Source organism: Nothobranchius furzeri, chromosome 11 (assembly GCF_043380555.1).
Source record: "Nothobranchius furzeri strain GRZ-AD chromosome 11, NfurGRZ-RIMD1, whole genome shotgun sequence".
Lineage (NCBI taxonomy): Eukaryota > Metazoa > Chordata > Actinopteri > Cyprinodontiformes > Nothobranchiidae > Nothobranchius > Nothobranchius furzeri.
Window position 1 is genome coordinate 42,308,957 of NC_091751.1, and position 25,799 is coordinate 42,334,755.

Consider the following 25,799-nt stretch of genomic DNA (forward strand, 5'->3'; position numbering starts at 1 on the left):
TCGTCTGTTTCTGTGCTTAAAAAACTGGATGCAGTCAGATCAGCCCTGGACCAACTACTAACTCAGAAAGCAGAAACTGCAATATTTTATGCAAAGCATAGATTATTTGAATCGAGCAACTAACCTGGAGGCTTACTTGCCCGACTTGCCCAGGGGAAAAAGGGCTCTTATGCAATACCCTCTCTAAAAGATAAGAAAGGTGTTTTACAATTCGAGACTAAGTCTATCAGCAAAATAATGAAAGAATTCTATCAGGACTTATATTCGCCTGAGTGTCAAAATACTGCAGACGTTAGGAAATTGTTTCTTGATAAAGTTAATCTTCCTATACTATCAGAGGGAAGTCGATTAGATCTTTGCACTCCTATTAGGACGCAGGTTTTAGATGCAATCAAATCCTTACAGAGTGGGAAAGCTCCAAGCCCTGATGGGTTTGGGTCAGAGTTTTATTTAAAAAAAAATGGCCAAACACATGGTGGGTCCTTTATTGAACATGTATATAGAATCTCTTGAGAGGGGCACACTCCCACCCACCTTAAACCTTGCCCATATATCCCTGATTTTAAAGAAGGATAAACCTGCAGATCTGTGTACATCTTACAGACCAATAAGTTTACTCGGTGTAGATTGCAAGATTGTGTCCAAAATTTTATCTAGACGATTGGAGGAGGTTCTGCCAGTTCTGATAAAGCCTGACCAAATGGGTTTTGTCAAGAATAGATACTTCCGCTCCAATGTAGGCCGACTCATAAATATTGTGCAGTTCTCTCAGAACACCAATTATAGGGCTCTTGCAATTTCATTGGATGCCGAGAAAGCATTTGTTCGGGTGGAGTGGGAGTACCTATTTGATGTTTTGGAATGATTTGGGTTGGGATCTGAGTTTGTCAAGTGGGTCAAACTGTTGTATGAGGCCCCAGCTGCAAGGGTACTGGTTAACAGCTCGGTCTCAGATGCTTTCCCACTGGGTAGAGGAACGCGTCAGGGATGCCCCCTTTCTCCCCTGCTGTTTGCACTTGCATTGGAGCCGCTGGCAGAGGCTTTAAGAATTGACCCTGAGATCTGTGGGGTAACCTTGTTAAATACTGAATACAGAATTTCCCTTTATGCGGATGATGTGTTGCTCTTTCTCACTAAGCCAGAAACATCTATTCCTGCACTGACACATATCATTAATCAATTTGGCCTTTTTTCAGGGTATAAAATAAATTATGATAAATCTGAAGCTTTGCCACTGGGTGATGGGGGGAGGTGGGACATTCCTCCTAGTTTTCCTTTCAGGTGGTCGACCACAGGTTTTACATATTTAGGTATCAGGGTGTCTGCAGATACAACAGAGTTGTACAAGTTGAACTTTAAACCTATTGTGGCCTCAATCAAAAATGACCTCAATAGGTGGTTTGATCTCCCCCTGTCTTGGATGGGTAGAATAAGTTTAATCAAAATGAATGTTTTACCCAGAATATTATATCCCATACAAATGTTGCCTCTCAGGATCAACAGGAAAACATTCTCAGAGATTGAAGGATATCTTTCTAAATTTATATGGCATGGGAAGAAATCTAGACTAAAGATACAGATTTTACAACTACCTACAGATGAGGGGGGGCAGGCACTTCCTAACTTTTTATATTATTACTGGGCTTGCCATGCACAAATAATCTCAGGGTGGTTACACTCCTTTTTGTACCCAGACGAGCCACCAGTGGATACTTGGTGCTGTGACCCTCTTTTGCCTCTTAGTCTTTTATCTATTGATCTGGTTGACCTTCCTCTTGGTGTCATAAATAATTTTATTTTGACGCCTACACTTAAGGTTTGGCATAATATTGCTGCCCACATTGGAATAAGAAAAATATAAGCTTTATTTGCGATCTGTTTGAAAGGGGTAGTTTTATGGCCTTTAATCAAGTTCAAATTAAGTATAATTTACCACAGAAACACTTTGGGTTCCTACAAGTAAGACATTTTGTAAATTCCCTTAAATGTCCAGCCAGTCAGTCAGTTTTAAATCCTATTGAAAGCTTTCTTCTTAAATTTAATGAGGAAATAATCACAAAAAAGAAATGTATCTCTCTTTATTATGGGAAATTATTGTCTTTGAATTTTGTAACCACTGATGAGGCCAGGGTTCGGTGGGAGACCGACCTCAAAATTCAGCTTAGTACAGAAGCATGGTCCAAAACTTTTAGATTTGCCAAGAAATTGTTTTCCTGTAACAGACTCCAGGAAAGCATTACAGAATTTTACATAGACTCCAGCGAACGCCAGAGTTTATAAACAAAATTCATCCTCCGATTTCTCCTCATTGTGTAAAGTGCAATACGGGTGTGGGGACCTATTACCATTGCATATGGCAATGTCCTTTATTTTTTAGATTTTGGGAAAATATTGCTATAGAGCTTCGCTCCATCTTTCATCAAACGATCCCACTGAACCCTGTGCTGTTCGTTCTGGGTCTATCTATAGAAGGGCTCTGTCTTCTGTACAGATGCTTTTGTTAGGTAAACTTTTACATTTAGCGAGGCAATGTGTACTGTTTCAATGGATTCAGAGACAGCCTCCCACTGTTACACAATGGTACAGAGAAATGTTTAAGGTGCTGTCAATGGAGTGCCTCAGTGCCGTCATAAAGGACAATTGTAATGCATTCTGTAGGACATGGCAGCCGTTGCTTGATCACTTACCTCGTGACCTTGCTGTGTTATTACATAAAGGGGGGTGTTTTTAAACACAATGATTAATGTCTGTACCCCCCCCCCCCCCCTTTTTTTTCTCCTTGTTAATTTCCCTTGACTTCAAATGTGAAACGCTGCACATATTTTGACCCAGACATATATATTTGTAACTCATGTACCTGTATTTGTTTTTGTTTTTCTTATTTGTATTTGGCTGTGCTGATTTGTTGCCATTTGTGTTGTTCTAAAAACTTAATAAATCATTGTTTTTTTTTTAAAAAAAGGAACTGTTTAATAACAAGTTTATCAATAAAATCAGAACATTAATATTTAGGTGTACGAATTAATACAGAGAGACACAGAGAGAGAGAGAGACGAGCGGAGGCAGTGTCCGACGCTGCGAGAGCAGTTTTCAGCTCTGTCTTGTCAAATGCATCACATACATTACGAAAAAAGTTACTTTAAATATTAAACCGAAAAAGAGGCAAGCTGAAGAAAACCTAGGGAGTAATGAAGAAACGTGAGCAACAGTGAAGCAAGCAAAGAGAGATCCGTTACTGTCTGTGTGTGTGCGAGGATGGGCCAGACGTGGACTGAGCTCCCGGCTGCAGAGTTTTGTGTGTAGGGAGGGGTGGGCGCTCTATGTGATTGGCCAACCACAGAGCGTGAAGACAGTCAGTTACCCAATGAGGATTTTCCTTCAGCACGATTACAGATATTTACGAGTTTTACTTGTTTCATGCTCGTATTTGTCAAAAATGCTTTATCCGTACCAGATACTCGTCTAAAAAGTATCCCTACTTTACACACACACCATATCTACCAAGTAATGTTTCTATGGTTACATTGTGATTTCTTTGTAAATATTCTATTTGGTGAGAGGTAAACTTTATTGTATTTATGCTAGTGAATCTATAATTAAAGGGTAAGCTAGTAGTAGCACATTCAATGTCAAGGAACGTAAGATGTTATTATGAGAGGGAGAATGTTTAAGTGGTTATCAACAGTGTTCAAGCCGATGGGCCCCTACATGAGGCCACCACAGCTCAGCAGATCATTGTAGCTTCTTCTGGGGAGAAAAACTGTAAGAGAAAAAATAAAGTTAACAGCTGAAATTGCAGGAAATAATACAGTTTAGGAGCAAATTGTAGAAGAAAGTAGTCGAGTGTGGAAAGTGGTCAGTGTGCCCTCCAGCAGTCTAAGCCTATAGCAGCATAACTACAGAGATAACTCTGGATAACCTAGCCTTTTAGATGGAGGCATGTTGGATGCAGGGCAAGGGAGAGCTGTCTTTACCGACTGTACACTCCACCTCCCTCTACTCCCACACTTGTCCAGATTTAGGCTAACATCAGATTTTAACCATAGGCCCTATAAAATAAAAATGTTTTAAGCCTAGTCTTAAAAGTAGACAAGGTGTCTGCCTCATGGACTAAAGCTGGGAGTTGGTTCCATAAGAGAGGAGCCTGATAGCTAAAAGATCTGCCTCCCACCCTATTTTTAGATATTCTGGGAACCACCAGTAAACCTGCAGTCTGAGAGCGAAGAGCTCAGTTAGGAACGTATGTAACAATCAGGTCACTGATGTATGATGGAGCTTGATTATTAAGAGCTTTGTATGTGATAAGGAGGATTTTAAAATCTATTCTGAATTTAACAGGCAGCCAATGTAGGGAAGCTAAGACAGGAGAGATATGATCTCTCTGTTTAATTCTCATCAGAACTCTAGCTGCGGCATTTTGGACAAGCTGAAGACTTTTAACTACATTCTGTGGACTTCCTGATGGTAATGAATTACAGTAATCCAGTCTTGATGTAATAAATGCATGAACTAGTTTTACAGCATCACTCCTGGAAAGGATGCATCTAATCTTAGCAATATTTCGAAGGTGGAAAAAGGAAATTCTAGAAACCTGTTTAACGTGGGATTTGAATGACATGTCCTGGTTGAAGATAACACCAAGGTTCCTTACTTTGTTCTCGGAGACTAATTTAATGCCATTCAGGTCAGGCGATTGACTAAAGCTGGGCGGACACTGTGCGACTTTTTCCCTCGTAGCACTCAGCTTCAGCTCAAACTGTATGACTTCCTCGCAGGTTAGATCTCACGAGTCATGTGCTCACACTGCATGACCCAGTTTTCGGATGCGACCTGACTGCTCACACTGTACGTCTGGTAGCAACACGTCGGACCTAAACAATACGCTAAAAATAGCAGTTTTTACACAGCACGTCAGACTTTTTTGTCTTGTTTTGCCTGTTGTCCTTCGGGAGTGCTGCAGGAGGACACACAGGGATTTATGGGGGTTGGATGAGGAAAACGAAATAAAGAAAGTAAATCTGTGTTTTGTGATCAGTTTAATTTGACATGAACACGACAAACACGCTTTCTTGACAATCTTTGTGAGTAAAACAAACATGTAGAAATAAAAATGAACAATGTGTGTTATTAGGGAAATAGCGGGCGGGCGGTGTTGATGCATGATTGCGCCGTGAGCGGTTCTGGTACTTTTTGGGTCGCAGCGCCGCTTCAACAGTGCGATACCCTCACGAGGGACGAGCAAAATTTCAAACACGCCATAAGTTTGTGCGAGCTCACGATTGCTGATCGGTAGCTGGTCACGTGGTGTTAATTGCCTCTCGTAACCCCCTGTACACTACATGATGCTCGGCGCAAAACTCGCCCCGATCTCGTAGATTCTCGCTCGAGTGGAAAATCGGCTCAAAAAAGTGATAAAGTCGCACAGTGTACGCCCGGCTTAAGCAATTTCCTTTTCTGAATTTCAGGTCCAAAGATGAGAACTTCAGTCTTGTCTTGATTTAAAACAAAAAGTTTTGGGTCATCCAATTTGTTTATGTCTTCAAGTAATCCTTTATGTCTTCCTATAATCTACATAACCGATTAGGTTCATCAGGGTTAATGGATAGATATAACTGAGTATCGTCAGCATAACAATGGAAATTTCTCCCATGCTGTCTAATGATTTTACCAATTGGGAGCATATATATAGTAAAACGAATTGGTCCAAGCACTGAACCCTGTGGTACTACACAAGTAACCCTGGAGTATGAAGAAGATTTGTCATGTACATTTACAAAATGAAATCTGTCAGACAGGTAGGATTTAAACCAGCCTAACGCTGTTCCTTTGATCCCTACAACATGTTCAAGTCTTTCTAAAAGAACATTGTGATCAACTGTGTCAAAGGCAGCACTGAGATCTAACAAGACTAGAACAGACACAAGATTCTTATCTGAGGCCATGAGAATATCATTTGTAACTCTCACTAATGCAGTTTCAGTGCTGTGATACTCTCTAAATCTGGACTGAAATTCCTCAAACATTTCATTAGTGTTTAAATGCTCACATACTTGGATGGTCACTGTTTTCTCAAGGATTTTGGATGAAAATGGAAAGTTAGATATTGGTCTACAATTCATGGGTCATCTGGATCCAGAGAAGGCTTCTTAAGTAAAGGTTTGATTACAGCAACCTTAAAGTCCTGTGGTATGTATCCATTTATTAGGGATAGATTGATTATATCTAGAATGGGGGCAGTAACCAAGGGAAAGGCATCTTTAAATAATTTGGTTGTGATTGGATCTAAAATGCAAGTTGAAGGTTTAGATGAAGCTAAAATTTTTGATAACTCTGAAAGCTCAACTGGATCAAAACGGTTCAAACACAGATGAGGTTCTACAGTTACCTCTGATGCTGCCTCACTTACTGAGGAAGAAGAAATCACATTAGGGAGGATGCTAATTATTTTGTTTCCAATAGAATTAATTTTGCTTGTGAAAAGTCCCATAAAGTCGTTGCTGCTGAGGGCTAAGGGAATAGATTGTTCAGAGCTATGATTCTGTGCAAGTTTGGCAACTGTAGTGAAAATTTTTTTTGGATAATTCTTATTCTCCTCAATTAGCGATGGAAAAATATGCAGTTCCAGCATGTCGAAGCTTTTTTTAAAGCACAAGACTATTTTTCAAAGACCAGTAGGACTCCTGCTGGTGTGTAGAATGCCATGTTCTCTCCAATTTTCTAGAGTTTTGTTTTAAAGTTCATAAATCAGAATTAAACCAGGGAGCCAACTTCCTGTGCCTAATCACCTTCATTTTTAAAGGGGCAACATCATCTAATGCCACACGTAAAGAAGTAACATTATGAACTAAAGCCTCAATTTGTGAAGGGCTAGAAATGAAAATATTGCCCTCTTCTACGTTCCTCTGAGATGCTGAGGACAGTAAAGACGGAACAGTTGATTTAAAAGATGCAGCAGCGTTGTCAGATAGAGATCGACTATAGTCTAACTCAGTGCTATACGGTATCTCCTCCTCCACTCTCGCTCGACTTCAGCTTGTGCAGAACGCAGCAGCTCGTTTCTTGACTGGCACCAGGCAGCGGGAACACATCACACCGGTTTTAGCAAATCTTCATTGGCTCCCCATCCATCTCCGGATAGAGTTTAAGATCCTGGTTTTTGTGTTTAAATCCCTAAATAACTTAGCACCTGGCTACTTGTCTGAGCTCATTCACCCATATGTCCCTACAAGATCTCTCCGATCAGCTGACCAACACCTCCTACATGTCCCTAGCTCTCGCTTTAAGTCCCGCGGGGAGCGCGCCTTTTCAGTTTGTGCACCGAAGCTCTGGAACCACTTGCCCCTCCCGATCAGACTCTCTTCCTCTCTTTCCCTTTTTAAGTCTCGTTTAAAAACTCACTTTTATTCTCTGGCTTTTAATTCTGTCTAACTTATTCCCTTTCTACCTTTCCTTTTAGGGTTGGATTACTTGATTTTAATGGATTTAGTTTTTATTTTTGATTGTTTTTATTGTGTGTTTTGTTCAGCACTTTGGTCGGCTCTCATGCCGTGTTTAAATGTGCTATATATATAAAATTGGTATGGTATGGTATAGTGAAATTTACTTTCATGTCTCGAGAACTCGGTTATAAAAAACATAAAGGTTATCAAAAAGTGGTCCAAGAGGACTGGATTATGTAGAAATATCTCTTTTTCCTCATACTCTATGCCATAAGTCAGCACAAGGTCTAATGTATGATGGCAGGAGTGGGTGGAGCTATGTATTCTTTGAGTAAAAACTATTGAGTCTAAGATATTACTAAAGGCTACATTGAGGCTATCATTTTCATTATACACATGAATGTTAAAATCCCCCACCTCAATGACCTTATCAGTATTTAGCACCAAATCAGATAATAAATCAGAGATCTGATCCAAAAACTCAGAGTAAGGGCCTGGTGGACAATACAAAACTACAAACAAGAGTGGTGTTACAGTTTTGCAATCTGGATTAGGAAAACTAAGAATAAGATGTTCAAAAGAACTGTAACTATTAATTGGTATGGGATTGATTAATTGGGCTGAATGAAAAATGGTTGCTACTCCTCCTCCTCGCCCTGTACTTCGAGCAATATGATGATTTAAATAACTAGGAGTCGATTTGTTTAAACTAACATAGTCCTCTTGCTGCAGCCAGGATTCTGTGAGGGAGCCAAAGTCCGAGCAGATTAAACGGAAAACAGAAGTGATTTGACAAACATATTCTTTATGTTCATAATTTAGTCATCCGATGATCTTGAAGCACCAACAGTCTACTAATATCTTAATGGTTTTTATTTTCCTACCTCAAGACTTCTTATTTTGTTAACATTTTAGACTTTTTAGACAGAATTTCACCCCCGCTTTTGAAAATGAGGTGCCAGCTGGGGGCGAGGTAAACCCCTTAGAATGTGCTTTTTAAAGTTGTGGGTTATGGGTGTTTTTCTTTTGCTCTACACAAGTCCTTTTTACCAGTGAGACGGACATTGACATAAAAAATGCACACAAAAAATGCAATTTTTTTTCTTGATGTGAACAATCATAAATTAAAAGTAAAAGTTTTTCCCGCTATTACCTTCAACACATTACATTTTATTCTGAAATTTGTTTAATTTAGGGCTTTTTTGCATAATAATATTACCAGAGCAGATTAGCTCATCTTCTAAGATGATCTACCGTATATCATCACTCTGCAGCTCATAAATCTTCTGGGGATTAGATTTCTCAGAGATTTCCTCCAAACCTTAAATTGACCTCTGCCATTCCAGTTGACAAAAATTTCTAAATTTTATTTCAGACTGTGGAAATAGATACTTTCTCCACTTGTGTTGACATGAAGTAAAATTTGAGTGTGATTGAAAGCTGCACAGAGGCTTCCCTGTGCTTTGAATAAGAAAATGATCCCAAATGTGAGTAAACCAATAGTTTTCTAGAGACTAAACTGAAACTGATTACGGTTCACCTATTTCACCTGACCCTGTGACAAAAACTAAAAGGCATCTGAACTTCATCTGTAAAACTGCTAATGGGTGTCTGGAGGATTTTTGGCTCACTCTTCTTTTGTTTGAGCTCTGTCATGTTTAGGGTCAAAGGTCACAAAATATGGTTCCATCAATTACAGTAAGTGGTTCAGAGCAGGCCTGAACCATCACACTAACACCTCCATGTTTGAATGTTGGTGTGATATTTTTTTACTCCAAATGGGATGGAAATGTTTTTATTTTATTGGTCCACAGAATATTTTTGAGGTAAAGTTTTTTTGTTGGTTTCTAATCAACCAAGTGACAGGGATTTAGATGTTGTTCTGGGTTCTTATGTTCTTGAATTTCTTCATGGCTTCTTACTTTCGAGGTCTTTAAGCCTACTCTATATATTGTTTGCTGATCTGGAACATTTAAAAGACAAAATTTTTTATCAATCAATAAGGGGGCGAATTTGCTCACTGTATCCTCAGGTCTTACCTGGACATGTTGAAGGTCATCATGTTCAGCTACCTGTTCTGGTTCGTCCTCACCATCATCTTCTTCACCGGGACCACACGGATCAGCGTCTTCTGCATGGGCTACCTCGTGGCTTGCTTCTATTTCCTGCTCTTTGGGGGCAACTTGTTGCTGAAGCCGATTAAAAAGATCCTCCACTACTGGGACTTCCTGATTGCCTACAACATCTTTGTGATCACCATGAAGAACATTTTGTCAGTGAGTAACTTTTTGAACTCTGAAAACTGAAAGGATAAAAATAAAGCATTAATGTAAACTTTATTTCTTCGTAGATCCTGGCGTGTGGCTACATCACCTCTTTGGTGAAGAATCACTGCTGGTTAATCCAGTTCTTTAGTCTGGCTTGCACCATCAAGGGTTACAACACCACACTGGACATAGGTCGGTGGGTTCAACGTTTAGGTGATTTTAGTAAAAACAGATCTGTTGTGAGTTCTCTGACGTGTCTTTTATCCAGATAGCAGAAAGTCCTGCGAGCTGCCCAAAGATGAGGCGGGGATCATCTGGGACAGCATCTGCTTTGCCTTCCTGCTACTGCAGAGACGAGTCTTCATGAGCTACTACTTCCTCCACGTGGTGGCAGATATCAGGGCGTCACAGATCCTCGCCTCCAGGTAATATTTATCATCCCATCTCTGTTGCAGCTTTGAAATAACAATTCAAAATATGGTTTTAGTAAGTAAAGGCTGAGAACTGAGAAAATAAATGGTGATGTAGAGACGTGTGTGTGTGTGTGTGTCTGTGTTTTTTTTCAGAGGAGCGGAGCTTTTCCAGGCCACCATCGTGAAGGCGGTGAAAGCTCGACTGGAGGAGGAGCGTAAATCTGTGGAGCAGCTGAAGAGACAGTGAGACTCCCCGTTTAAACTTTTGTGGTTTCTGTGTTTACACCGTTTGATCTGACACAACCTAAGATTTAAGTTAGATTTGTTTTGGTCACAGAGGTAAATATTCTGCCGATTTCTGTCTCTGGACTAGAGTTTAAACATCAAACTTGTTTGGATAATTTCTGATGTGTCTTTTTGCTATTTTTATGTTATTTAAATAAGTTTTTTGTTATGGATGTTCCAATTGATCGTCCGTGAAAAACGCGATCAGCAAATTCTGATCATCGCCTTTCAGAACCGATCACTCATACTTTGTAGCCAGCAGAGACCCTGTGTGCAGCATCACATTAATTATTACAAGTCATTTAAGGTGATATTATTGTCCATTTTTTCCCAGATCATGTAAGCTGCAGCACTTATTATAACTACATAGAAAATGTATGGCTGATCCATGTGATCGGTATCAGTAGTCGGCATCAGAGCATCCTTACTTTTTGTAACAATGTATTTCTAATCCACTCCGAAATTGTTTTAAAAGGTGCCCCTGAAAATTAGAATCCGCCAAAAGGAATGGCTTAAAGCTACAATAGCAAGTTTGCAAAATAAGTTAGCTAAAAATCTTTTTTTTTTTCATGCATCTTAAAAATCTTCTAATATATTGTAGCTATTCATTTATTGTGGAAATAAAAAAAAACACAAAAAAAGAAATAACACATTTCAGACCGAAGGCAACTATTGCACCATCCGGTTGTTGGTCTCGCCAAACCACCGGACATCCACACCTCCACACTTCCCTAGGTCCTCCACTCATCACACACTTGTGCATTGAGCAACGACAATGGTGTGAGAGGTTCTCTGCTCAATAATATCAGAGAAGGAGAAACAGCCGGCTGCTGCCACGTCTACTTTAGGATAAACTACCAGAATCCCAAAAAGAGAAACACCATTAGAAGTCACGAATAACAAAAGACGTTTGGACCTACAAAAGGTCGACTAGTGTTTATCGCTCTCACGTTTTCTCTGGCAATGCAGGCGTGGCCTGGAGATGATACGCTACGGGAGAGGCGAGAGCTCTGTGACCGTGTTTGTGTCTCAAAGCTACCTTGTTTGCAGATTTGCTACAACTGCTTTAACTGATAATTATCTGCCTTTGTTTTTGGTCCATGAACATATCGTTGCCAAGCAGCAATAAAAAAAAAACTATCTGACGTATTTTTTGGTTTTGAAGATGGAATAATTTATTGTTTAATGTTATAACTTACAATTATCAGATTTATATTATTAAGTAATTATAACAGTGATGAAGAAATAAAATTGGCCCTTACACCCTATAGATCCTCCACCAGAGGGCAGTAGACATGTATAGTGCTGGATGTGGCAAGTTTTTGATGAAGGTACTAATCCTGATACTCCATCGGCACGCTTTATTGCCAGCAGTGGTTTATTGGGACTTTCTGTTTGTAATCTAAGAGGTTAAGCAACTAATTCACATTAGCAATGCCAACGTTTTAAATTCATTTTATTAAGAGATAAACAAACAAAAACATATTGTGGTAATTTGAAATTGATTTTAGGTAAACTGGAATTTGCCAGATTTTGGTATCAACAAGTTAGAACTGTCCAAAAATCAGAAATTGTTTTCGGCCCTCGGATCAGGAATCAATGCATCTCTATGGAGCATACAGGCGAAACTCCAAAAAATAGAATATGGTGCAAATTTTCATTGATTTCAGTTATTTGTCTTAGACTGAGAGGCCATCTAAAGGCTCAGGAACCCTCTGCAAGTGTTGTGGATTTATTAGCTGATTAGAGTGTGAGTCTAAAATATTGAACTTTTCCCAATATTCCAATCGTCTGAGGTTTTGAATGTGAGGTTGTCATCAGCTGTACAGAAAAAGCATCATATTTAGAACAAATATAGGCTTGAAATATCAGGCTTTGCATGGAATGAGACATCTCATATATTAGTTTCACCTTTCAGGTAGAATTACTGAAATAAATTACCTTCTCCAGCATATTCCAGTTTTTTCCTGTTTCACCTTTATTCTATATTAGAAGCAAAGTGCTAATGATTCAGCTGGGTGGACATAAACCAATAATCCAAAAACCGCCCAAAAAAACAACACAATAAATCATACAATTACTTCATAATCCAGCAACATGAATTAACTATAGCATTAAGTTATAATGATTAGAAATAAATACTAATAAAAGCTCCATAAAATCTATCATATTCAGTAATGTCTACATATGTTCCAGCTGTATGTTGGTGCAAAAGATCAGCAATTTGTTTTTATTCCATTATTGTTTTTTGTGGGATTAGCTGATGATAATCTGCACTAAAACTTTGTTTCCGTGTTTTTGATGAACTGGTCAGGATTAACTCAGCCCATAAGGAAGCAAACATGACTGTTTGAAAAGCATCTTCTCATTCTTGATTGTTTCCTGGAAGGCAGCTCTTAGTATATCACCCCAGATAAAGGCAGTGCTCATAGTTTCCTCAGGAGTTACTCATGATAATATCCACTCAACCTCGCTAATGAGCGCTAATGTAGCGGTGTTTGTAGTCGCTACGCCGTGATGTGATGTTCCTCTGCGTCTCCTCACGTCTCTCTGATCTAATCAGGATGGACCGCATTAAGGTGAGGCAGCAAAAGTTTAAGAGGGGCAAGGAGAAGATGCTGAGCCTGGCGCAGGAGTCCGTGGACGGACAGACCGCCGCCGTCCAGGACGAGGACGATGATGACGGTATGAAAAGAGCTCCGGTTGCCGTGGAATCCATCATGACTAACTTCATTCGTGGTGCTGGACGTCATGCTCTTGTTTTAACTAAGAGAGCACCTATTAGAAATACAATTTGAAGAGATTTATTTTCAATAAAATAAAATGTTTCATTGATGTATTTGTGAAATTTTAGGAGCACAACGAACGAAAGCCAAGACCAAAAAAAAGCAGTGGTGGAGGCCGTGGGTTGACCATGCTTCCAGTAGGTTGACTCCCCAAATCCTATTTTTCTCTTCCTCCACTCTTATTGGCCCTTTTGTCCTTGACCAGAACGCCGAGGATTCCCGTACTGCCTCTGGGCTCTGAAGGCACCAGATTGTTCCGCTCCCTCTGGCTTTTAATCCCTTTCTGTCTCTATTTAAGGGCTCTTGCTCACTTGAAGGTCTGGTGTTTAATCTGACACTAGTGTCGAGTCACTTCCGCTTTAGGATAATTTCAAAAGAAGCACAGAGCAGGTTTACCTTAAATAGAATCCTGGAGACGATGAAGAAAACGACTAACGGCTGGAGGTTTGAGCTCGGTGTTGTTTAAAATGGCCTGCCTAAAAGCCCACAGTAGAGAATGACTCTTGTTTAAAGGCAAAGGCATGAAACCGATCCGCCTTTATTCTCAGTACTGGAATAAAGGACGAAGGGTTTGTTCATTCTTTGCCCGCAGACATGGCCACCAAACAGGTTTAAAATAAAAACCAATCAGACCTGTGATCAGCCGAAACGCTGTAGAAAAAATAAAACACTTAAAAAGATTCTCCTTTGAGTCGCCGCCTCCTGTTTGGTTTCAGCTCATGTCTCATGTCATAATCCACATCCACATGACATTTTACAAATTATTTAATCACGTTGTCATTTGATGTTTCATCTCCATTTCCCAGCATCTTCCCTCATTTCCTGCCCACTGCGGTTCTGCTCAAGGACATAAGTCAGCCTTGTCTATCCCATTGCTTCTGAACGGAGTCACTTTCAGACGTTCTTCGTTTAGGAACAACACCGCTTTAAAGTGCTCTGTTGTATCTGTTTATGAATACATTTAAAAGTTTGGTTATTTATGATTTTCCATGCAATTTAATGGTAAGTGGTTTGATTTTATTCATCCTTCATGTCATAAATGTTTCCCTGAAGGTCTTTAGTTTTTAAGGTCATTTAACAGCATTTTGTTATTTATTCTTCAGTGGTTAGAAGTGGAGACTATTACTTGTTTGAAACTGACAGTGAGGAGGAAGAGGAGGAGGAGGAGAAACAGGATGAAGAGCCACCTAAGAAGTCGGCATTCCAGGTGGATTCTTTCAAATTGTTTCAATTAAAAACTTATTTTTAATTTGCTTGTATTTATTTTTAAACTGCAGCAGAAGCTGGATTGTATTCACATGTTTTTCATTTATTTTATGCTACATAGAGAATTTGCAGAGTTAAGCAGATAAAACTAAAGGAAATAAATTATGTAAAACAGAAAGAACAAAAACATCTTTCCACTTTTTATCATTTGTGAACTTTATTCTGTTATTTTATTTTATTATATTTTTTATTCTCAAGCTCGTTTGTCTCACAAAAAATATAAAAAACAACAAAACTTAATTTCCTAATTTCCACCTGCTCTCATTTTATCATGTTTAATTTAGAAATTTTGTATATTTTTTTACTGTGATCATTTAGTGCTACGCTCTCTTAAATTCACCCATCTGAGATCATACGCGTACAACTGATTCATGAATATTCTGGTTTGCTGTCTCCTAGTGCATATTTAACCTCTTCTCCACTAACCTTTGTCTTCCTTTTGTCTTCAGCGAGCAATCGGAAAGTTTGTCTCTGCTGTCCTGGCTTTACCCAAGTCAATCATTAGGCTTCCTAAAACAGTGCTGCAGTATGTAGTGAAGGCAGGAAAGGTACTAACCATGCTCGTCTAACACAGCATCACGCTTCTTGTCTGATCAGCTCTAGCAGCAAATAACCTCACAGTTAAATGTTGTTTGTCTAAGCAAGAAAACATAAGTTTGATCAAAAAACATCAAATATGAGCTTGAAAGGTGTTTCTGGCTTGTTGTCTGACTGTCTTGAAGTATTTAGCATGAATTAAAGTTTTCTCTAAGGCTGATTGTGACCTGCTTTTGCTGGAAATGATCCAGTGTTTACTCTAACCAATGCCTCTTTTAAACATCGTTTCAGTAATAACATATAATCTGCATGTGCTGAAATGACGTAAACAATATTTATCCACTCTTCATTCACGTTCTGTCCATTTATTTTTACCTTGTGAGTTCAGAGAGACACATTTTGTTTTGACGTGTTTAACAGTTTCACTGACAGAAATTCAATCTAAAAATGGCAGTTTGGCTAATTGTTATTGACATTTAAACGCCAACAATATTGCGAATAATGTTATTTTTCTGTATTATATGTGTTACACAGATAAAAGCATTTAAAGGTGTGGTTAACTTATTTATTTAATACACTTGCAGTGTTCTCTAGTGTAAATCAGTGCCTTCTGAGTCCTTTTAAAAAAAAGCTATGATGCTCCTGTTCCGAGATGCAGAAGATTTCTGGTGCAGAGGTAGGCTGAAAACAGCAGGATTGCTCATTATTATTAATGATATGCATACACCTTGTTTCTGATTGGCTAACAGAACGCATTCAGCCATGTTGCAAAGTCACTATCACCAAGACGCTCTCTGATCTTTCTCCTCACTGCAAAACACTTTAACCCTACCACTGTCTTTATGGGTGTGACCCCGCGAGGAAAATTCACCATTGAGCAGGATTGATGGTTCATTTCTTGAGGTCCATGTGGCAGGGGTGAGGTGGTGCTCACTCCTCACCCCTGCCACATGGACCCAAGGGATAAGCCATCAACCCTGCTCAATGGTGAATTTTCCTCGTGGGGTCACACCCATTAGGCCAATGAGAGGGTTAAAAAGGTCTTCCTGTGGGCAGACGCAAGCCAAGATGGGCGAGGCAATTGAATTGAATTCAAATTCAAAGATACTTTAATAATCCCAGAGGGAAATTAGAGTTTCAGTACACACAATTCTGAGATCAGACATACATAGGCAAAGACGCATGACAAGAATTGGTGACTGTGGTCATTCGCAACCTGAGTTGTGCTACCTTAATAGAGATCAGAGGGGTTTACATGAGGATTGGGTCAGGTGGAGGAAAAAAAATTAATGCAAATTCACAGTGTGACAATGTGATTTCCAAATCCTAGAGTTTCACCATCTATTTTCTATTTGTAGCTAATGCAGGAGATATGTGTAGGAGACTATTTTCAAGTTCAGCCTGCATGAAAAACTTATTTATAATCGTAAAATCGTTAAATTATTATTTTCAGTCAACCACACCTTTTAAAAAATGATATCCTAAAATAGCAACATTGCATCGTATTGAGTCAGAAAGTATTGTATCGTATAATCAGTTCAGTACATTTCAGGATGATATATTTTATTGTCCAGTTGAGGAAGTTATATTATTGCGTTAATATTGTGACAAAATAATCATAAATAAATAACCCTACTTACACAAGTCAAACAAAATATTTTGATTCATTTATTAGAAAGACATGATGGAAATGTTTAAAAACACAGGTTTTCCAGGCTCATTTGTCTTCAATGCTAACAGATTTTTTCATTTTAATGGGAAAAAAATGTATTTAGTTTTTGGCTCCCCTCCTTAAAGAGCAAGTCACCCCCAAATAAACTTTTTTTTGCTGATAAACTAAATAAACGAGTGTCTAATCGTGCTGCAGACAGGTGTCGTCAATAATTTGGCACTTCAGTGCATCTTAGTTAAAATTTAAATATTCTGCCTAAAACTGTCAGTGTTGTGCCGTTGTCCGGTAAAAACTCTGCACTGTATTTTAATTTAAATCTGCCACCGCTATTGGCTAAGAAGTATGCTATGATGTAAACGGGTACATTATGATGTCACAATGCTGTCGTGAGCCTGAGTGTGTGTGTATTTGTTAGCGGCTCCGCCCTCTCGGTCTGCCAGGCAACAGCATTTGTTGCATTTTTCAAACATGAAGTGGGAGTGGAGTTAGACTCTGGTAGGGGTTGACTTGCTCTTTAATGAGAACTAAATAGCTTCTATCTCTCCTCCAGTTTCTTTATCAAGCTTGGATCACCGACCCAAAAGCTGCACTCAAGGCCCGAAGCAAAGACAAACGCAAATTCTGGAAGAAATACACAAAGAGAGTGAGAAACAGGAAAACCAACAAGGACGGTAAACAAGTTGGAGCTCTTTTATCTGATCCTTAGCCCATACATTTCTTCAGATTCCACAAGACTCCAGATATAAACATGAATCAATCAGATAATTCATGCAGTAAGTTAGTCATTTCACAGTTATGAAAGGGAGTCATTTATAAATATGACCTGGAAGGTGTTTTTCTTGCTGTTTTTGACCACTGGAGGGTGATTTATTGTGCATTTCAGCAGCTCATGTAGCAATAGAAGTGGGAGATCTGTCTGATGGACAAGAAAAAGGAGAGGAGAGCAAGAAGTCTGCAGGTCCAGGTAGATTTCCAGGGTTGATGTTTTTGTTGTTAAATTCTTTAGAAGTCTGTAGACCATTTGGTTGATGTGTGGTTTATGAAGTGTGTTGTGCTTTTGTTGGTGATGCTCCCATCCAGACAACATCATCAAGCGGGTGTTTAACATCATAAAGTTCACCTGGGTGCTCTTCCAGACGACGGTGGAGAGCTTCACCAACTGGATGAACGACATGTGCAGGGAGTACATTGACATCTCCACGGTGCTCTGCATCGAGCGGTGCATGCTGACGCGCGAGGTCAAAAAGGTAATGAATCCCTTAGAATGAACCGAAGTTTAAATCGAGGCGGCGCGTTTACATGTGACGGCCACTCCTCCTGCCAGGGGAACGTTCCGTCCAGAGAGAGCATCCACGTCTACTACCAGAAGGCCATGAAGCTGAACATCTCCAGGCAGGCCAGCATCGATCAGCTGAGCGAGGACGAGTCCGTTTCAGGGTCCACGAAGGTCCGCAAGAGACGAGGAGGATACCGGATGGAGAGCCAGGACTCCACGGCCTCCAGAGACAGCTTCTCAAGGTACTAGAGGTTAAAATTATAAACAGATATCTGTGGGACATATTTAGTTAATTTTTGTGAAAATAATCTCATTATTTGGCAGTTAAACATAATTTTTACTCTCGACTTCCTTTCATTATCATCACACTCATTTGTTTAATTTCCATCTTTTAAACATCATATTTTAAAGTAAAGATTTAATAGTTAGGTTGGTTTTATTTCTTCTGTTGAACAAAAACACGTCTGTTTGTCTCATTTCATCCTTCTCACCACCTATCATCCCATCTGTTGCTCTCGCCGCCCATCAGTGGCTGCACTGAGGCCACCACACTGATGTCTCGCCAGTCCACTCTGGAAGACATGGACGCAATGCCAGAGCACATTCCCAAAACCAGTGAGCGTCCCAGACCCAAACTGAGAAAAATATACAGCATGGACTTGTCCAACTCCTCGGAGGACAATGGCAGCAGCTTCATGTCCAGGTGCCTGGTCTCTGCATCACCCAGATACATCCCTGTTTCACTCACCTTAACCAATATCATCGTCACATCTCATTAATCACGTCATCGCTTTTATGTTTAGTCCAGTTCCGTCATCAAGTCCTGTAAAACTAAATTCATGACTCAGGAAGAAGTCCTGAGACCAATGCATCAATGGATGGTGAAAGTTGGTGTGGCTTACCACAATGCGACAGTAGACATATCATTGAAATTTGAGTCCTGTGGTTTGTTTTTGTCTTGTAAATAAATAATACCAAATGTTCATTTGTTGTTTATTTTTCCTTAATCTCCCTTATTTTTTAAACTGAACACATTTTTTATCATGTACTAAGCTGGAGGCCCAGTCAAAAGCCAGGGGGCGCTAAAACCCGAGAAAAGCTTTTATATTGTGAACTGTTTTTAGGGTGGCGAGAGAGATTGGCCCAATCCCAATACTCGCACTTAGGCCCTTAAATTACGCGATCCTGACCAGGAGTGCGAGTGCGTAGGGTGTCCTGATTCTCAAATGTGGAAGTTAACCACGCCCCTTTTGCACCCTTGATCCACACGAAGTGCATTACCCACAAACCTTTGCTGCAGCATAAAAGGCTCAAGTTCCTTTTCTGAAAATATTTCTAATGAAATTAGTTAGTTTTAGGACGATTAGTTGATGCTCTGAAACTTTTCAACAAAGCAGTAATGAATGTAAATTAATTTCAAATAACTGGTTATTTGTTTAAAAGTTGTTGTTAAAGGTTTTTAAAAAACGTATCACAGCGACCAGCATCCCGGCATGCATTTTGGTCGATGACACAGTAAACCTTGTCTCAATTCTGCAAATATTTACACTCTTGTGTACCCCCCCCCCCCCCCCCCCCCCCCCACACACACACACACACACAAACACCACCACCACCACCACTACCAATGCAAATACATTTTTATGAAAAAAAAAATTTAAACACACCAAGATCTTTTATTCAAGTTGTTGACTGGCTCCAAAATTACAACATGGCGTCTCCTGTGGAACCATTGTGGTACCTGAGTTTTCTAGATGGTTTAGGTAAAGGAAATCTACATTCTATAAAAACTAAGAGGGCTTCAGGTTAACTACTTCTTTTGTTTAGTTTTTGACCAGAGATTGAATATATTCTCTTTGCTTTTGTCATCATCAGCGAAACGACTGAGTGCATCGTAATCTACTCAAGACAGGGCACCAATGACACCATAGAAGAAGTAGAGGATGAGCAGGATCAAGGAGAAGACAACCAGCGGGTGGAGTCCCAACAGTTGGGGGAAAGTCAGGATGCTGGGGAACACCAGTGTAGTGATGGAGAACCCAGGGAGAAAGAACTAGAGGAGGAGAGAGAGGATGAGGAGGAAGAGGGGCATCAGGGTGACGAGGATGAGGAGACTGTGAAGGAACCGCGGGTAGAAGAATTAACAGAAGACCAGGAAGGAGACGGAGCTTCGTGGGAGCCCTTAAGCCCCGATGAGGGCCTCTCCTCAAAGGTGGAAGAGGCAGAATCTGCTCCTTCTGGTCAGGAGAATGACTTATTTATCGAGAGTGAAGACGGTGGAGGACAGAAGGACTTTATGCTGACAGAAGGTCGTCCTGGAATGCTTTACACCCCTGATACGGATGCCTCCAAAACATCTGATGCTGAAGTGCCACCCAGCTACAGCAAGGCGGTCAGCTTTGACCGTTTGGAGATCAGCGACGATGACAGCGACACCAGCAGAAGGAGGCGCATGATCATGACGTCCGACAGCCGCTCAGACAGCAGGTCGGACATCATGTTGCCCTCTATGACCACTGAGCTGACTGCCAGCGAACTGCTGCTCAACAAGTAAGTCCTACTTCATAAGTTCTTCTAAAAACCAAACAAAATCAGTTTGACACGTTTTCATCCACCTCCTCAGGATGTTTTACGACGAGGAGCTGGAGCAGTCGGATAAATTCTACCGCAACCAGCCTCTGATCCTGCAGTTTTGCTACGCCCTCTACAACATGCTGGTGGCTCACTCAGAGTTTGTTTGCTACCTGGTCATCATCATCAACCACATGGTGTCAGCCTCTTTCATTACCCTGGTTCTTCCCATCACCATCTTCCTCTGGGCCATGCTGTCAGTACCACGGCCCAGTAAGTGCTACTGGATGACTGCCATCATCTATACTGAGGTACACCCCAACACATGAGGATGCATTTCCAAAGATAATAAAATGGCAGTGAAACAAACATTTTCATGCTGCTTCACCTCTAATTTTCCTCTTCAGGTCACCATCGTCATCAAGTACTTTTTCCAGTTTGGCTTCTTCCCCTTTAACCAGGACATGATAAACAAGAACCAACCGTACCATCCTCCCAACATCATTGGTGTGGAGAAGAAAGATGGTTACGTTCACTACGACCTGGTCCAGTTACTGGCTCTTTTCTTCCATAGGTCCATCCTCAAGGTAGCAAATTACCTGAACTCATTACACGTCTTTAAAATAAACCCTCTTGTAGCATCTGCCTTTTTAGTAAACATCCAGTTGTCGGTCTTGCCGAACTGCCGCACTTCCCTGGGTCCTCCGCTCATTATGCACATGTGTATTTGCCAACAGAACACCACTGGTGTGAGATATTCTCTGCTCATTAATATCAGAGAAGGAGAAACAGCTGGCTGCTACCACTTCAACTTTAGGTCAAACTACCAGAATCCCAAAAAGAAAAACACCATTTGAAGTCACAGACAACATAAGACGCTTGGACCTAGAAAACAGCGACTGGGGTTTTGCGCTATCTCGTTTCCTCTGGAAATGCGGGCTTCCGGTTCTGGCAGAAGAATCTCGGGGAAGATACCCGAGGAGAGGGATGAGAGTTCCATTACCGTGTTTACATAAAAAACCTAGCTTGTTTGCAGATTCGCTAACACATTTACAACTCCATTTACGTGTTTAATAAATTCTTAGAAAGTGTGTTTTGTTAATAAATCTTCTGTTGTCACAGGACGTTGGTAAGGGTCTTGCTCACTGAGAAACCATATAATAGTTGTTGTTTTTGAAATATGATTGGTTAGGGCTGGACAATATAGAAATAAGCACATTGTTAAAAACTAATTTGATTAAACAAATTGGTTTTATGAGACTTGGTTTTTATCGATTTTCTGCAAAATTATGAAATTTTGTTGTTGCCATCTGACAAAACTATTACCATGCTGGTGAATGACGTGGGACAATTTCCTCCACCTCTCCTGGCTGCGACATCTTGTTTAAGGCACATGCTGTTTAGGTTTGAGAGAAAGGCGTGGTAACAAAACGTGCTTGGGTCTGTGTTTCTGATTGGTTGGGTAACTATTATGGGTAAGTTAGGTGCCCAATATGCTGAAATGAAAAAAGAAAATGAGTTTTTTTTTCTATCACACCACATATCTACTGATAGATATATATCGTTATTGAATTATTGTTCAGCTGTACGATTGGTCACTGAACATTTTCTTCTACCTTGCCAAAAGCCACACAGCTCTATGTCACACTGTATAATTTGCATTCATGGACTCGCCCACCTTGGCTTGCAACCAAATAAAGTTGTTGATTTATAGGCCAGGAGAGAGCAGAGCACATCTTGGCTAGTAGAAGCTAACCATTAGCGATAGGTGTCCATAACATGGTGGAAAACATTTGGGCTTGTGCTATTTGTTGAGATCACACATCAACGTTGCGCTTTTTTACCCGACAAAGAAAAGTGAACGAAGGCAACGGAAGAGTCACATATCTGTTAGCCAATCAGAGGCAAGATGTTTGCATATCATGAATATTAATGAGTAATACTCACAATCCTGTTGTTTTTCAATTGTTGTAATAGAGACCAAATGAGTGAATGAGAGCTTTACAAGCAAACCCAACAAAAATGATCATTATTTTCTTCTCTTTGTTTCTGTAATGCTTTCAAAAACTCATTGAACTGTTTCATTGTCTGCTGAGAGCTTGTAGCGCCTGTTTAAATCAGTCAAATCAAATATTTCTGTGTTGGACTGAATCAAATTATCCTCCGCAGTGCCACGGTCTGTGGGACGAGGACGACCCCAAATTAAGAAAAGAAGAGGCCGCTCGTCAGAGTAAATCTGAGGATGAGAGAAGAGAGAGAGAGGAGAGTGAGAAAGAGTCTGAACCCGACTCGTCTCTGATCAGCCAGAGGAGAGGCTCCACTCACACTCTGAGGTCTCTGAACTTTGGGACTTCTGTGGATTCAGGACAGGTTCAGGTCCAGTACCCACAGCCTCAGACCTACCAGAGACGCAAGAGCTCCAGTGGAGGCTCCTCACATGTTTCCCATCAATCGCGCCTTTCTGCTGCTAGATCTAAGCGAGGTGAAGTCCGTTTACTGCCACTTAACTGTGGTCAAACAATTTATGACAACAACTGAAGTTATTTTAGCGGGTTTCTTGTGCTTTTAGGGATGAATCATCAGCATGTTTGTGCAGATCAGACTCAATGTCTCGTCTCGGTTCATTTAAATCAAATCAAATCAACTTTATTTATAGAGCGCTTTCACATGGCCAGAATGGACAAACAAAGCGCTGACAGCGCTTACAGCTTAAATGTAAATTGTTTCCACAGGAAGTACCGCTTCCCGCAACAGCAGCTGCAAGGAGGGCAGCCTGGCCAGCATACACCAAAAGACAAAGAAGCAGATGATCGTAGAGAAACTGAGGGAGCAGCTCTTCAAAGCAAGAGCTTTCATCATAAAGCGGTACGAAGGACACATCAAAATCTGAGGTGGCTCTGATTTTTTTTTTTTTTTTTAGCTCACATGACTCCTCGCTTCCAGGTTAGGTGTGCTCAGCACATATTCTGGCTGGATGATGTAAGGTACGCATCATATCTAGCTAAAACCTTTTATGGAGCTAAGTTTAGACCTTTAATTACAGCGTTCCCGTCAGGCCGTTCAGTGTCATTTTTGTAAGTGCTGCAACAGACCATCAAAGCTGGTTATTCATCTAAATGTAATCACGGTGGAACGAGTGGTTTCTGAGATGTTATGGCTAGAACAGTAAGTCGGCTCAAAGTTTTTTTTCTCCTGTGGTTTTCTGACTAATGGCATTACGTTTCATTTTACTATCTTACAAACACCGTTCACTCAACAGACCTGAGCAATCGACCTCGATGTGCAGAGAGAAACTCAGCGGAAATAAAACGTGTATAAAATGTTTTTCTCATCAGACCTCGGGGTTTGTGAATGTCTCCTTTTTGCAGGTTTTTGGAGATCTACCTCCCCATGAAGCAGTTCTTCTATAACTTGATCCATCCGGACTACAGCGCCGTCACAGACGTCTACGTTCTGATGTTCCTCTCCGACACCGTTGACTTTATTATCATTGTGTTCGGATTCTGGGCTTTTGGTGTAAGATTTTAAATTATACGTGTAGAAATAAATCAGAAGTGTGTCAAAACAAATGAATCTTAATTACTCTGATTAGAAACACTCAGCGGCAGACATCACGTCGTCGCTGTCGGAGGATCAGGTGCCGGGACCCTTTCTGGTCATGGTTCTAATCCAGTTTGGCACCATGGTGGTGGACCGAGCCCTTTACCTCAGAAAAACTGTCACGGGCAAGGTTATCTTCCAGGTGATCTTGGTGTTTGGGATCCACTTCTGGATGTTCTTTATCCTGCCAAGTGTCACAGAAAAGTGAGATCCTAAAGCTCAGCATGAACGTCAACACTTAAATTATTTCCCTCTGGCATTTGGTAAATTTGACATCCATCCCTGTTTTTTTTTTTTTTTTTTTTTTTTTTTTTTTTTTTTTTTTTTGTCTCACAGGCGTTTCAGTGAGAATAAGGTCGCTCAGATGTGGTATTTTGTCAAGTGCATCTACTTTGGGCTGTCGGCCTATCAGATCCGCTGCGGTTACCCCACCCGCGTTCTGGGAAACTTCCTCACCAAGAGCTACAATTATGTCAACCTCTTCCTGTTTCAAGGGTGAGTTTCTCCCTGAAGTTTAAGATGAGAAATACAGGAAAATAGGTCTAAAAACACATCAGTGGAGGCTTTAAGTTTTCAAATGTAAATTTAGATAAACCAAAAAAATTTTTTATCTTTTGTTTTTGCTCCAGTGGGGTCAAAACTCAGTCTGGTATAAGCTTGTTTTTATTTTATAAGCTGATTTACTGTAATTTAAGGTCATTCTTAGTTTTTTAAACATTTGCATTTTCAAATGTAATAAATAAAAAGTTATTTTAGATACAAACGTCCATTTATTATCTTGCTTATTAGGTTTAATAAGAAATAAACATGATTTTGCACTAAATATCAGGCTGGTTAAAACAAAAAAGTGTAGGGTTAGGGTTAATACATAGAACAACACATCAAATTACTCCTCCATTCAAATTTAACGGAATCACTTATGTAAATTTGTTTAGTTTTCGCCTCATCCCTTTTCTGACGGAGCTGCGAGCGGTCATGGACTGGGTTTGGACCGACACTTCTCTGTCCCTGTCCAGTTGGATCTGTGTGGAGGACATATATGCTCACATCTTCATCCTGAAATGCTGGAGGGAATCTGAGAAGGTGCTTATTGGTGGTTTCACATAGATTTACACCTTTTTCCAAAAGTATTCACAGTCATTCTTAGATTGTGTTCACCTGCTGGTTTCTGTTCCGCCCCTCTGCAGAGGTACCCCCAGCCACGAGGCCAGAAGAAGAAGAAGGTAGTAAAGTACGGGATGGGCGGAATGATCGTGATGCTGCTCATCTGTATCGTCTGGTTCCCGCTACTCTTCATGTCTCTGGTGAAATCGGTCGCCGGGGTCGTCAACGCTCCGCTGGACGTGTCTGTCAAAATCACCCTGGCTGGATTTCAGGTGAGAATTTGGCCTCATGAACAAAAAACAAATGTGATGCTCTTCTGTTAGTAAATTTGTGACCAAGAACTTAATTTTAAAAAGTCCTTTCTAAACATTTTAATCAGTCTTTAAAGGAAAACTGTGTTTCTCTTTTCACAGCCCATCTTCACCATGAGTGCTCAACAAAAACAACTTCAAACTGTGACTGAAGACCAGTTTATGAAGTTTAAGAGGATATTTTCAGATTCTGATGTAAGAAATCAGTCACTGGGTTGTACAAGCGTAACCCTGGCAGAAGATGTGAGGTTGTCTTGTTTGCTTGCTTGTGG

At 40.3% G+C, this 25,799-nt stretch overlaps 1 protein-coding gene across 9 annotated transcripts in view; it reads left to right on the top strand.

Annotated features, from left to right (window-relative positions):
• The window catches only part of LOC107383535 (piezo-type mechanosensitive ion channel component 2), a 151,287-nt gene that overhangs the window by 107,043 nt on the left and 18,445 nt on the right, over positions 1-25,799 (top strand). For 3 of the 9 annotated variants that reach the window (XM_054746758.2, XM_054746775.2, XM_054746765.2), the window contains 24 exons: positions 9,472-9,715; positions 9,790-9,898; positions 9,975-10,131; positions 10,273-10,362; positions 12,968-13,089; positions 13,259-13,327; positions 14,294-14,397; positions 14,906-15,004; positions 17,216-17,336; positions 17,549-17,629; positions 17,746-17,912; positions 17,990-18,183; positions 18,471-18,644; positions 19,817-20,491; positions 20,565-20,823; positions 20,920-21,099; positions 22,682-22,994; positions 23,245-23,377; positions 23,881-24,028; positions 24,105-24,316; positions 24,449-24,607; positions 25,048-25,195; positions 25,300-25,488; positions 25,630-25,722. In XM_054746758.2, the coding sequence (XP_054602733.1) occupies positions 9,472-9,715; positions 9,790-9,898; positions 9,975-10,131; positions 10,273-10,362; positions 12,968-13,089; positions 13,259-13,327; positions 14,294-14,397; positions 14,906-15,004; positions 17,216-17,336; positions 17,549-17,629; positions 17,746-17,912; positions 17,990-18,183; positions 18,471-18,644; positions 19,817-20,491; positions 20,565-20,823; positions 20,920-21,099; positions 22,682-22,994; positions 23,245-23,377; positions 23,881-24,028; positions 24,105-24,316; positions 24,449-24,607; positions 25,048-25,195; positions 25,300-25,488; positions 25,630-25,722 (4,240 nt within the window). The remainder of the gene's footprint in view (positions 1-9,471; positions 9,716-9,789; positions 9,899-9,974; positions 10,132-10,272; positions 10,363-12,967; positions 13,090-13,258; positions 13,328-14,293; positions 14,398-14,905; positions 15,005-17,215; positions 17,337-17,548; positions 17,630-17,745; positions 17,913-17,989; positions 18,184-18,470; positions 18,645-19,816; positions 20,492-20,564; positions 20,824-20,919; positions 21,100-22,681; positions 22,995-23,244; positions 23,378-23,880; positions 24,029-24,104; positions 24,317-24,448; positions 24,608-25,047; positions 25,196-25,299; positions 25,489-25,629; positions 25,723-25,799) is intronic. The other 6 variants (XM_054746762.2, XM_054746793.2, XM_054746771.2 and 3 more) reach the window with 4 other exon arrangements.